Genomic DNA, 14715 nt, shown 5'->3' on the forward strand with positions numbered 1-14715 from the left:
GTTCATTTTTCCGTATATGAAGTACCGTCCTCGTGTAAAATAAAGAGCTGAAACCGAAGATGAAAGCAAATTTGGTCTAGAGTGGACCAGAAAAAGTTGCATAATCATCAACATGTGATTTTACCCTTCTCAGCGTTATGGCCTCTTTTTCATCATACTGAATGAATGAATGAATGATTTTTATTACCCATCTTTAACAATATAAAAAAGTAAAAATGGAGTAGAGAGTAAATGAAAGGAATACAACAAAACAGATCGAACAAACGAACAACTTAAATTAATACTTCAGTAACTAAAAAAACAACAAAAAACCAATGGCGAAACTATTTACATAAAAAGACAACCATTACACATTGCTGACTATTGCTTCATACATACTATGCGTTGGGTCTACAAATTTCAAGAACGTTTCCCTCCTGGTTGCGATCACGACGAAGGGGTCATCGAGTCCGTAACGTGCTGAAATCTGGCGGTTTCTTCGCCAGGGAGAAGGCTAAGCAGATATTTTGCAAATTTATAGAACACTGTACAGATTGTTTTTTTATCATCAAAAGTAAACAAAGACTAGAAAGATGACAAAGCAAAGATATGAGGGGTGGCAAAGGAGTTGAAGATCCGTGCTAGAATGCGGCGGTTATATAGGCATTTGCATAATAAAATCACCCCATATGCTTTTCGGACTTTCTGTTTGAAATCATCCGGGTTGCAGCGGTAGCTAGCAACCTAGTAAAAGACGATCACGTCCAATGTTAAGAGATATAAAAATCCATAGCTCTTAAAAAGGACTCAGATCAAAATTTATTAGACAGGACCGGGTAGCTTTGAGATTAGACCCAATTGACAAACCAAGGTAAGTCATTGACGCTGTTGCAGTAACTGTATTACTACCTAGTGCAAATATGACAGGCGCCGACTCCTTCTTACGACAATTAAAGACGACCACCTCGCTTTTGCTGGAGTTGAATTCTAGGCCTATGTTAGAATATTCATTAGACAAAACTCTGAAATTACTCTCTATGCCACTGAAGGATCTACTCAGATTTAAAATGTGATCGTCATAATTAACAAGAGACAAATCAATTCCACAAAAAATGAAGCACGTTTTCACCGGCTTCTGAGCCTCGATGATACTGTTATTATAAAGAGGTGGTGATGATAAAGCCCCTTGGCGAATACCTTTCCGTACTGGTATGAGGAAATTGGATACAGTCGGGCTCTGGTTTATTACCAACCTTACTCTAACCTTCAATTAAGATACATGTTCCTATTTGTAGCAATTATAGATCTGTCAAGACCTCTCTTAAACGCAGAGACAAGCAGATGTGCATGGATACCCGAATCAAAAGCCCTGCGGACGTCGTGGCCTGCAAGTAACATGGTTTCTCCTTTAGCATCTACATCCAACAAAACATTAGACAATAGGTTATGCACGTGCTCGCGGCTAATATTTCTCTTGAAACTGAACTGCGAATCTGGCGTACTACAAACATACTTTATCTCCCCAATAACTAATAATTCCATCAATTTACCCGGATACCCGAATCAAAAGCCCTGCGGACGTCGTGGCCTGCAAGTGCCACGGTTTCTCCTTGAGCATCTGCATCCAACAAAACATTAGACAATAGGTTATGCACGTGCTCGCGGCTAATATTTCTCTTGAAACCGAACTGAGAATATGGCATTCTACAAACATACTTTATCTCCTTAATAACTAATAACTCCATAAATTAAAAAAAAAAAAAACGGGATCAACGGTTATCGGGCGGTAAGAACAACATTCAGATGGGTCTTTACCTTTCTTGATGACAGGGGTAAATACACCGGTTCAAAAAATATCTGGCGCTAGACAGCAACTTAAAATCCTTTGGAACATAAGTGCTAGATGTACTGTTAACAGTTCACTATCGTAAATCAGATGCATAACACAAATATAATCTACTCCCTTAGAGTACTTCTTTTTTAGTTTAAGGATAGCCGAACAAACATCTGACACACTCACTGCGTAGCCAAGAACCGGTTCCAAAGATTCTAAACAGAGATCAAGATCCCTCTCAAACTTGAACTCCAATTCGGATCAGGTGAAGCAAACTCGCCCGTGAAACAACTATTCCATTCACTTTCACTAGGGGCGGATTCGTTACTGGGCGCTTTTGCAGATCGATTTTTCTTGATGAATTTCCAAATTTTATTTGGATCGACTCGTAGCGATTCACTGTTTTCATCAATCACACGAGAGCGACACAAGGCAAGACATTTGGAGAACTGTCGCTTTGTATACAATCGAACACTGTTTGCGACGCCTTGTTTAGGATGCCACGAATCAATCCACAAACTATACCACATTTTAGCTTGTTGACACGCATTAACCAAAGTTGGGTTTTCCGACCATCCTGGAACTTCTGACCCAATTCTCACTTTACGGATAGGAACCGCTGGTTTTTTTTCTGCACAGCGCAAGGCGTGGGTTATTTCACTACAGTAGATATTTAGAAGTATTTGTTTCTAATCACATGTAATCGACGAGCTTTGGCGTAGTAGCTGGAAAGGGACTTTAATCTTTTCCAGGATTCCGTTACACACAAACCAGAAAAGGGCTAAATTATCGTTTTGCCATTCAGTCTTATGGAACCACTTTTTCTCCTTTGGAGTATCATTTGGAGCATTATTCAAGAGGTCATTAATAATGAAGGTATTAGCCACTGGAAGGTGATCAGAAACACTGAAGCCTATATCAACCTCACAGTCACCGCGAGTCCTCAAGTCGGGAAAGCAGAGCAGAAAGTCGAGCGAGGACGTGGAACCGGAATTATGCACATATGTGAAGTCTACTCTGTTTCTCAGTACTTACAGAATCGGGCAGGCTGCGAGCAGGATTTAACTTCTCGGATCATTAGCATCAGAAAGGTTAGAGTTCATATCTCCGGCAATAATACAGGAAAGTTTTTCCGCCGCGCATAATACTATCAGAAGGCAATTATTCTGACATAAAATGATGAGCTGAGCCCAAAAATCAAATTAACCTGATGTAGTGTCTACTAGAAAACCCGTTTCGTATTCATCAATATGCACTTTCTCATTTTCATTTGACATGTTTCTTTTAGCACTTATTGTCCCCCAATTCGGCGATTGTTGGTAAAAACAAATTACATCAGAAATGATTTTTACACAATATCGTAGAGAAAAAAAAAGCTGAACAACATATCCAAAGTTTGAAGTTCTAGATCAACTTAAAACTAGTTTTTTTTTTGCGTATCGTGTCAGTTTTCTCACTTTCCTAACAAAAAACTTAAGTACCGCCAATTGTTCGTTTTTCTTGAACTGAATTGTCGTTCCGATGTAAAAAGACGCGATGAGTGCGAAAATCGAGTCAAATTTGGTGTACAGTATATAAAAAAAAGTTTCTTAATCATCTATATAAGATCTTTACGAGTTTTGTGGTCGTGACCACAAGACTCACCAGACTATCTTTCGCAGTCTAAATTGTCGGTTTTGAGATCTAATAACTAGTTAGCCCGAATCTGATCGTCGCTGGCTCCATTACCTGATGGGTAGGCCTAAAAAAACTGATTGCAAAATTTTTATTAAAACATGAAAAATATTAGAAAAGAGAAATCATCTATGAAACTAGTTTTAAGTGGCCGACATTCAAAATCCCTCTTAGAATAAACTATTATGAACACACTGACTAGTCTTCACAACTTACAAAATTATCGAATCAATTTCACAAACATTTGAAAGACAGAATCAAACTCCGACTAGTATTCACAACTTATTCTTTTGATTCAGATATCTAAGCTTCAACGTTCCCCTCATCGTTATAGTTTTCAATTCTTAGAGAGTTAGAACATGCTGTCCCTTTTCACGTTTTACACGCTGCAAGGTAAGCTAAGCCGTTTTTAAGGCAGCTATATCCCGTTGAGTTGCATTCAAGTTGACAGGAGCACTTCACGATTTTTGGGAGCATACGAGGTGCTGGCTAGACGTCAGTAGTAAATGTATACAAGAAGTCATCTTTATTTTTCCAACCATATTCCTCGGCTTTAACTTCAGAATCAGGATCTTCACTCCATACCTGAACTTGGTTTAAAACCCTGTAGCTGGGGAATTTAGCCCCATCAGAGGTTGATGGTAACTGTTGTGGGTGGATGAACGTGCTAGCATTCGTCACCTTATTTTTAAAAACCTCCCTGCGAAGTCATTCAGGTTTCCCCCTTTTGATGACCCATATATCATGAGCAAAGCGTCTTCTCTAGCAACCCTTACTTCCTCCTTCAAAGCTGACTTCAGCATGAAAACTGTAACTGATGTACGAAAATCGGCATCTGTCGTTAGCTTCTTCAGAGCATTACCTTTTCCCACACTGTGGATCCGTGAAGTAGAACCACAGCCTAAGATGGCGTGAGCAAAAAAGAATCAGATGGCATGTCTCTTGGCCCAGCTTATCTTTCAATTTCTCAATATCCCATATTTGGTGAGCTTTGTTTGACTTCGGCTCAGGTGTAAAGAATAGTTTCTTGCTTGATAGGTCACCATGATAACAAAATAGAACCAAAACATCAGTATCATCTCCAATGACGGCAGTGTCGTAATACAGGGATGAATCAACAGTTTGCACAATTGGGACATCTGCATCACCTGGTACCTGGACTATGACGAAGCCCTCGGAGATAAACAGCCAACGCACAGATAAACCTGACCTTGTTTTTCTTGCAGGACAAGAACTCATCCTTTTTATCTTCAGCTGCATATCTGCTGTGAAGAAGATCTCATGGCCGATTATACGACTTCTCTTCGACTGGGCCATATCCTTTATGGTAACTTCGCCATCGTAGCCGTCAAACACAATAGTGGCAGAAGGATACTTTTGGGTCTTGTAAGTACCATAATGGTCAAGGACTTCGGAGTATCGTTCATTTTTGGCCCATGGAATTATGTACAGAAGAGCTCCACCGCCGATGATATATCGAATGCCCTTGGGAGGGGGAGTAGAGTACTCCTCAAGCTTGTAAGCCTGTGCTATAGCCTTGGCAAACTCTGGCTTGTTCAGAGACCAGAGCAAGCAAGAATTGTCAAAAAGTGATGCCGGGTAGGAACACAGTTCGTGTTAAAAGTAATCAGATTCCGTGAGATTGATCCTCTTTGCTAGCGTGATGAAACTGCAAAAAGAGGGCAGGGTCCAGTGTTTTGCAATTTCCACCTGGATTCTGCTTTGTAGTAATTTGAACTGCCTAATGTTTTCGTCGAAATACAAAATCAGTGACCAGCTTTCCAGACATAGAGTCAATGATTTTTAGGGCTAAATCTCTAGCAGAATCAACGTTGGCAGATTTCTATACAACATGGTATAAAAATAATTTCTGTTGCTATTTGTTTGGGGTTGACCCATATTTGTGGCTAGTTTGCCTGTACTATATTACGCCATCTTAAAATTAAACATGACGATATTTCAAGAAGTTTGGTAAGGATATCAATCAATTGCAAGATCAAATCCCTTTAAAAAGAAATGTATATGTGGTACTTCATCTCGTGCAAAAAAATACAGTTTTTCTTTTTTTACATTTTGTTAATTACAACAAACACTCGATATAATCATTTCCTTTCATACGAAACCTACAACATTGTTCTGTGGCGGTTCATTGCCACATGACTGGTAACAAATAAAGACGGAGAAGAATAATAAAATAGGAGACACGTCATTGCTTCCCATGCTATAAAGTAATTTACGTTGTTTCTCATGATACTGGAATCCTCTCGATTGAAGTTTTTGGCTATATTATCGCAATGGTACTGTTTTCATGTCAATCCCATACCAGTTTTGTCCGGATCGGGGCCATCTTTCGAAATTCCTATAGGTTTGTTTTTCTAATAAATTATTGCTATTCAAATTTCTCCAAATCATTGCTACCGTTCCTAAAGATGCTTCAAATGGATATTCTTCCTAAATTTACCGTTTTTTTCAAAACATATTTAAAATTTTCAATTACTATGAATTGCAAGGTTTTACTTCAGAAACCACAATGAAACCAATTGTTTCCATTAACAAAAGGTATATAGGGGATTAGCAATGGTTTTTAAAGGACTTGAAGAAACTAAGTCTCTTAAAGGAAGATGTTTCTTGGGAAGGTGAAAAGAGGGAAGCTTCAAATCGATTGGAATAGAAAAGTGTCTGCGGCTGTTTTGGTCTTAGGTGGCTTAGGGAATTGATGGTAGTAGTATTACTCCTTTTCAAAAATTTTCAGGCTCAAATTATAGCTTCTGGATTTTTTTTTATTATTTTTATGATTTATTTCTACTAGTGCGTTCAAGATACTTTCAGTTTACAATATTTCGAGATTTGCTCAGTTTAGGCGACGACAAGGCGTAATTAATTTGGGCGATGACAGCTTCATGTCAGATGTTGAAGCCTCAAAAAAGTCCTCTGTAGTTCAAAAGATTTTAACTGGAAGTTTAGCCATTTCCAGTCTTACTGAATACCACAAGCTCAGGAATTACACCAAATTGAATGTATTAATTTGTGATAAATCGTGATAATTTTTCATGTTTGTCGTACGTCATGTTTTTCCCCATTTTTATTTCTAGTTCATTTTAATTTTTCGCTACCACCTCTTTCTTCCATACCAAATGGCAAAAGGGGTGAAGATAATGTATTGAAACCGTGTTGGTTGTTTTTTTTTTTTCAACCCATGGCTGTCTAATAGGGTATTTGTTTACGTGACGTTGAAGCCTCAAAAAAGTCCATATTTTAAGGCCTTAGTAGGCTAATCCTAGCTTTTTGATGGCATAATTGCGGTGAACTTACTAGTATTGTAATGGAAGACTGTTAAAGTTCAACAAAAATGTAACTTTCTCAATTGCTAGCTTTGATTGATTTGTTGTTGTTGAAAAGATTCTAACTGGAAATTTACCCATTTCTACTCTTGCTGAAAGCCAGAATTTAAGGAAATAGACCAAATTGAATATATTCATTCGTGAAACATCGTGATAATCAATTAAATTTTGAAAATGGGATTTGTAACATGAAAGCACAATTAAATGCTTAATGGAAAGAGCAAAGGGATGAGGGAGACAACTGTAAACAGTCCTTCCACTTATTTTGGGATTCCAGTTAATGTACAAGCAGAGGAAGTCCATCCTTTCCTCCCAATTAAAAAAAACAACAACAAAAAACAAGTTTTTTCAAATGAAAGCAAGGAGCAACATTAAAACTTAAAAAAAGAACAGAAATTATTACGTATTTGAGGGAGTTCGCCCCCTCGCTCTTTACGCTGAAGCTCGAATTTTGTTCAAGTTCTTTAAAAATGAGCCCTGAATCACAAAGGCCGTTTAATTAGAATAAATAGATCTTTAGAAGGTACTAAAAACAACTTTAGTGCAAAGATCGAGGTATTGACGAGGGGGCGAACCCTCTCATATATACAATAATTTCTATTCGTTTCAAGTTTTAGTGTTGTTCCTTACTTTCAGTTGAAAAAACTTGTTTTTTATTTTCTAATCGTTTTTTGAATAATGCTGACAAACCCGGAAGCCCCTTCATGGGAAATTCCATTCCCCCATGAAAAATTTCTCAATGGAAAGATACTCCCACGTACCCCCCCTCCCACCACCACCAGAAAAATCCCCCCTGAACACGTCTGTATACTTCCCAATAACTAATACTATGTATAAACTATAGGCAAAGTTCATAGCTTTCAGCCTTTCCCCCGAGGACTCTGGTGGATTAAGTCATCTCAAAGACATGGTTATTAGATTTTTTGACTATTGGCTATCTCAAAATTTTGATCGGGTGAGTTTGGGAAAAAATGAGCGTGTGAGGGGGCCTAGTTACCCTCTAATTTTTTGATCACTTGTAAAGGGAAGTTATAATTTCAGTTCGAATGAGCCCTTTCACGATATTTGAGGAACACTGGGACGATATGATCACCCCTAAAGAAATAAAAATAAAACGCATCCCTGATCTTTCCTCTGACAAAAATTCAAAATTCCACATTTTAACAGATGTAAGCTTGAAACCTCTACAATATGGTTCTCTGATATGCTGAATCTGATGGCACGATTTTCATTAAGATTCTATGACTTTTAAGGGTACTGAAGATTCTATGACTGTACTTTATGAAACTTATATATTTGACATCAGCCTAAAAATCTAATTCTTTTGACGTGTCTATTGGTATCAAAATTCCTTTTTTTAGAGTTTTGGTTACTATTGAGTCGAGTCACTCCTTACTTGTAAACTAGTAAACCATTTATTGGCATTTCCTCCCGTTATGGTTGAAAGCCCTGCAGAAGATATTCTTAATATAGTAAATTTGAAAGCGTCATTTTAATTTAAAAAATGGCCAGAAGAAAATATCTTCTGATTTGACACGATACTTTTGTCATTTCAAACTACTAAAAGGTATTTTTTTTTCATAATGGCGTATTAATATTGGTCATTTATAACAGTTTGTATTCTATATGTAGTCTAAAATTTGAATTTTGTCCCAATTCTTTAAGAAAGACTTCTGAAACACAAGGTTCTTTAAATTAGAACAAGAAGAAGAACTTTTTAAAAGTACTAAGAAACTTTAGCGTAAAGAGCGAGGTGTTGAGGAGGAGCAACCTCCCTCATTTAAGTAACAATTTCTGTTCATTTTAAGTTTTTATGTTGCTCTTTACCTTCAGTTAAAAAAAACACGTTTTTTTTTATTTATCACCAGAAAGCTCCAACTGAGAAGAGATTTCCGTTTATTTCACTTCAAGTTTTAAGGTGCTTTCACATTGCTACGTAAGAAATTACGTTATGTCGTTAAGTTACGTTACGTCTCTTAAGTTATGGAGCCCTTTTCACACTATTACGTCCACTTTCACATACAAACCCATAAGCCTCTACATAAAAATCCATAATTTCGTCACTATCAGCAGCAGCAGTGGCGGTTTTTTTTGAACTAGCAATATGTGGAACGGTGAAGACTCAAGCAGCTCTGATGATGAAATTTTGATGCTTTCTGCAGCTCTTTTGTGTGTAAAAGGAAAAAGCCCAAAGAAGAAAAAGAAAAGAGACTATTGGGTCAGACCTATTTTTACATCTGAAAACAGAGATGCATTTGGACAGTTGAACCTTCTACAAGACATGATTCTGTGTGATGATGAAGAAAAGTTTTTTAATTTTACCCGTTTTTCAAGAAGTGAATACCTTGACATATTTGAGCAAGTCAAAGATAAAATTCGGAAGCAGGATACAAACTTTCGAAGAGCTATTTCTCCTGAAGTCAAGCTGGCACTAACTTTGAGGTACCTGGCAACAGGAGCCTCCATGACTTCATTGCATTACGACTTCCGTCTGGGAATCTCTACAGATAGTGGAATTCTAAGTGAAACTTTAAAGGCTGTTTTTGATAGTCTGTCACCAACTTACCTGCAACCACCCTCAACAAGTCAAATGGAAAAAATTGCAGACGATTTTCTGAAGAAATACAAAATTCCAAATTGTGTAGGTGCAATAGATGGGAAGCACATAAGGATGCAGTGTCCAAACGAAGGTGGATCTCTGGACTTCAACTACAAAGGTTTCCATAGCCTTGTACTACTGGCTGTCTGTGATGCCAGTTATAAATTCAGCTTTACTGATGTAGGCGCCTATGGCAGTGAAAGCGATGGTGGCATATTTGCAAGATCAGATTTGGGAAAAGCCATTGAAAACGGAAGCATACAGTTTCCTGCAAACAAATTGCTACCAGGCTCAGATATAGCTTTTCCCCACTTCTTGATTGGTGATGAAGCGTTTTCACTGAAACCATACATAATGAGAGCATATCCTGGCAAAAAACTGAATGATCAACAGAGGATATTTAATTATCGATTAAACTCGGTCAGGAGGATAATAGAAAACAGTTTTGGGCTTCTATCACAAAGATTTCGCATATTTAGAACAGAGATAATAGCCCAGAGAGAAAAAGTTTGTCAAATTGTGCTGACAGCAATCTGCCTTCACAATTTCCTTATTGTCAATAGAGGTGTCACTCCTGAAGGTAGCTCTTCAGCATCATCTGATGGCTTGGGAGATATACGCCTGGCCACTAGCAACCACAGCTCAAGACCTACCCGAAACCTACGAGACAAGTTGGCAGACTATTTCATGACTGAAGCTGGTTCAGTGAGAGGACAAATGCAGAGGGCATTTCAAGGCTCATTTTGATTAGTCCCGATATTTTACTTTTTTTTTCCTTTAATTAATTTTGTAAACTGTTTATGGATGACTGCAACAAAGAATTAAAGCAAAGAATAATCTCAGAAAGGTTATTAACATTATTTCAATCTCGTTTACAAAAATATATATGAAAAAGGTAACTTCAATTACAAAAGAAGCTCATTCTGTATGCAATGTATTTTTCTTTCTATAATTCCTGATGATACTCAGAATCTCAAGTTGATTAAGGTAAAATGTTGTCTTGTCTAAAGTTCAATAATTATAGACCTGTCATGTAGGCAAATTTCAGGACCCTCTAGAGAGAGAAGGAGTAAAGGTAGGTACTCCAAAATACCATCCTGGGACTTAATTCAGCCTGTAGATCCATCCATCCTTCAAAAATTCAATTTCTGAACCTAGCTCATTCTCAAGGCAGCCAAAAGTAGCTAAAGTAGAATTTTATTCCACAACGGTCTTGGGGGGGGGGGGGCAAAATGTACAAAGTACTTGTATAACGAATATTGTATTTTGTAAAAATTATGTTTAAAAACTATGGTAATGCCGGCTAATAATTAAATTTTATTTTAATTTATACATGAAGGATTTTATGGTCTTAGTGTTTTCTTTTTTCCCCTGACTTATAATCCAAGACTTAGAAATCATAAGATCGTTAATGTGGAAGCTTGGTAATACCTTTCCAAAGTATGGTTTTGGCCCTGGATTCATAACTGATAGTTTAATTTTCCTAACCTAACCCCTTTTCAAGATAGCAAAAAGTGTAAACAATTTACTTACATTTCTGTCAGTTAGCAGTGTAAAACCTCTTAAGAAAACTGAAAACCCCTTGAATGTTCCTGAAAATGAATGGAAGCTTTAGCCTTAAGGAACAAAGTTAGATTACCCTCCTTCCTAGAATGCCAATTATTAAAAAATACATTACAATTTTATGTTCGGTTATAATAAAGCAATTATTTTTGAATTGTCCACGATTTTATTACCTGAATTTTTTTTTGGGGTGAGGTGGTCAACGAGTTGAATTCAGCAATTGAGTATCGGGTATGGTGATTTATAATTTGGTGGTCTCAAAATGTTGGGGGGGGGGCTGGGCCCCCACCCAAACCACACACGTATAATTACTTAACGGGGTTAGTTTCATACTTGAAGGTTTATGTGCGATGGGTTTGCGTCAACTCTCGATTTAACTTTGAGTAACCTAACTTTGAACATTTACAATTTTTATCGTTTAACTTTCTGCAATTTAATGTTATTTCAATGCTTGCTCTTCTACTAAACAACTGTGTATCTTAGCTAGATATATTTGAAATCTACCTTCCTTTCATAGTAAGTAAATTTGTTCTCTATGAAATAGAATTGAAAAGCATCAGGGTTAAGCATTTCAATCCACCTCTGTTCATTTTAAAAAGGAATAGTGCCAGTTGCAGCCATATTTATCATTTCTGGTGCTTGTACCCTCAGAAAGGTTATTAACATTATTTCAATCTCGTTTACAAAAATATATATGAAAAAGGTAACTTCAATTACAAAAGAAGCTCATTCTGTATGCAATGTATTTTTCTTTCTATAATTCCTGATGATACTCAGAATCTCAAGTTGACAGTCCAGTTTGTCTTCCTGCGCCACTTGCTTGAAATGGGGTAAGATCGACTGAAGGAACATGAAATCTGGATCTGAAGTGGGACCACTTGTGTCATCTTTCTTTCTCTTTGAAGACATTTTTTCAACAAGGTAGTTCTTCAGGGTTTCCTCTAGCTCACTGCTGTCTTCCTTCACTTTAGAAGAAGTACTGACTCCTGATCTCTTTCTCTTAACATTAGGAACAGGACCAGGTGATACTGGGAATTCCTTTGGTAGGTTCTCCTCTTTCGACAAGTTAGCAGACCCTGGATCGCAACTTTCCTGTAATAAATCTTCTGGGGAATAAATAATGAAAGTACGTTCAATCTCTTTATCAGATTCTATTTCGGTAACTTCTCCTTGAGTATCACTTGAAGCATATGGCTGGATCTCGTCAGTATAATCAGTCATCATTGGCTTAGGTTGATTAACATTGCTGAAGGTTTTTCTATTTCTAGGCACAATCACATCTTTCAAAAAATCCATCGCAATCAGCATTTTTACCTCTCCCGGCTTTATGTCGACATCTGCTAGACCAGATCCACTTGGGGGTTTCAAGTTTTTCTTGATCCTAGAATATCTTTCCCGAAGGCCGGTCCATCTTTTCATCAGGTCCTCAACTGCAATGAAAGAAATATCTGTAAGTTACTAATAACTTACATAGGCTACTAAGTTTATTTATTGCAAAACATTGATCTCCATGTTGATCTACTAAACTTAAAACTTGTCATTTATAGCATCATAAAGAAGTACAGAGCTACTCATTGTCTAAGCATGTTATTACTTTAGGGGCTTGAATTTATGCCACTGATGTTAATACCTATTTGTATTCAGAGTTGCATTATATTATAGTACAATATTGAAATCAGTGGTCACTTACAGAAGTTTAAAAAAAATCAATCAAATGGCAGCAATTTACTCTATCTTGAAAAGCCAGGGAGATAAAAGTGACATTTTGGCATGCAGATTTGCTTATAAGGTATTTTTGCTCTAGTATCCAATGGCAAAAAGACAAAATCCAAAGGCTGAGGGCAAATCTGTGATTTAGATATAACCACTAATCTTCTAGGAGCTATGGATACAATCTGGATTTGCAATTTGAAAAGCTTTGGCATAGGCTACTAAGTTTATTTATTGCAAAACATTGATCTCCATGTTGATCTACTAAACTTAAAACTTGTCATTTATAGCATCATAAAGAAGTACAGAGCTACTCATTGTCTAAGCATGTTATTACTTTAGGGGCTTGAATTTATGCCACTGATGTTAATACCTATTTGTATTCAGCGTTGCATTATAATATAGTACAATATTGAAATCAGTGGTCACTTACAGAAGTTTAAAAAAATCAATCAAATGGCAGCAATTTACTCTATCTTGAAAAGCCAGGGAGATAAAAGTGGCATTTTGGCATGCAGGTTTGCTTATAAGGTATTTTTGCTCTAGTATCCAATGGCAAAAAGACAAAATCCAAAGACTGAGGGCAAATCTGTGATTTCCATCACAGCTGAAAAAAAACTTTGGTAAAGGTGCAGTGTAGCTCCCCCGGATAAAAAGAGCTTATTTATAATGGTATATTATTAAATCAATTGGGTTTTAAAGTTGCACAGATTGCAGCAAAAATCCAGTAGAAGCAGAATGCAAACAACACACTTCTTACTGTATATTGCAGTTCTATTTGTAGGGCCTCTGCACCCTATACTACAGGGGGAGCTACACTGCACCTTTACCACCATAATAACTGTGAGCTATGATGGAATCACCTTCCAAGGCTCTTTTACTAGGCTTTAAAGGTACAAAGAGTACTAGCCTATGTAGATACTGAAACAAAGGAAATGAAAGGAAAACGAACATTATGTAGGTGGCAACCAGTCATAAAACTGGGGTTTCTACCTCCCCCAAAAGCATTTCTTAAACCAGTTTTGCCTATGAAAAGTAGCAAAGAAACTTACCAAGAAAAGTTCTTCCACATTCTTTGTTGATTTTCTCAACAAATGAAGACCAAGCGTTTAGCTTCTTTGCAGAGTCCTTATAGTCCATCTGCTTTTTATCGTACAAAAAAGGACGTTGTTTGACAAAGTCAATTATTTTTTCATCAAGGGAGTCCATTTATCCCACAAAGCTTGAAACTTTTGCGTAACGTAACGTAAAAATAGAGCCCGACTCTATTTTCTATGTTCGTTATGCTATGTAAAAATCCTACGTTACGTCGAACGTAAGAGAACATAACGACCAAAACATAACGTAACTTCTTGATGTGAAAGGTTACATAAGACGCATAAGGCAGTGTGAAAGGCATGACGTAGCAATGTGAAAGCACCTTTCACGGTTGGATAATATTGAAAGTGTTTCGTATTTTACTGGTTTTCTCAGACCTACATATTTCTGGTTTAAGGGAATTCGGTAAAAGGAAGATACAAAAATGTTCACCTGAGGTCTTTCGGGCGAACACCAAATTTTTCCAGAAAGTATTTACCAATATTGATGTACAGGATAATCTTGAAGAGAGTTATCGTGAAATTTTACATTCTTTTTTACTTCACTATACTTTTTTCCATATTGGTCGAAAACTGTTCAATATTCATATTTTATTATCTGTGAGTATTTTTTTGAATTAAAACACGTCAAAATCATGAAAATTATTTTGGCAAATAATTTTGGAAAATTAACCTCTGTGCATCGGTCAACCAGATTGATATTCAAATGACACTAAAGTCATCTTTTGACGACACAAAAGCACGCTCCCAGTTATTTACTAGGTCGAACTATTAAAAAGAAAAAAAGAAACAAACCGACCAGCAAAAAAAAAAAAAAAAAAAAAATTAAAAGCTGTAATTATACGTGGCTTAGCTCACCTGCGAATAATAAAACCATTGTATGGCCGTCATCGCTTGTACAACTCGCATCTTGAAAAA

General features: G+C 36.9%; 1 protein-coding gene across 1 annotated transcript; it reads right to left on the reverse strand.

The window, feature by feature from the left end:
- Positions 1–11643: 11643 nt before the first annotated feature.
- Positions 11644–13963, reverse strand: LOC148939479 (uncharacterized). The gene is made up of 2 exons (XM_089106968.1): positions 13753–13963; positions 11644–12420 (listed from the first exon to the last, which is right to left on the reverse strand). Exons 1-2 carry the CDS (start codon positions 13907–13909, stop codon positions 11717–11719), a joined length of 861 nt encoding a protein of 286 aa, XP_088963094.1. The 5' UTR covers positions 13910–13963; the 3' UTR covers positions 11644–11716.
- Positions 13964–14715: the final 752 nt, after the last annotated feature.

Source organism: Artemia sp. Qi Xiang Cuo, chromosome 21, assembly GCF_049724085.1.
Source record: "Artemia sp. Qi Xiang Cuo chromosome 21, ASM4972408v1, whole genome shotgun sequence".
Classification (NCBI taxonomy): Eukaryota; Metazoa; Arthropoda; class Branchiopoda; order Anostraca; family Artemiidae; genus Artemia; species Artemia sp. Qi Xiang Cuo.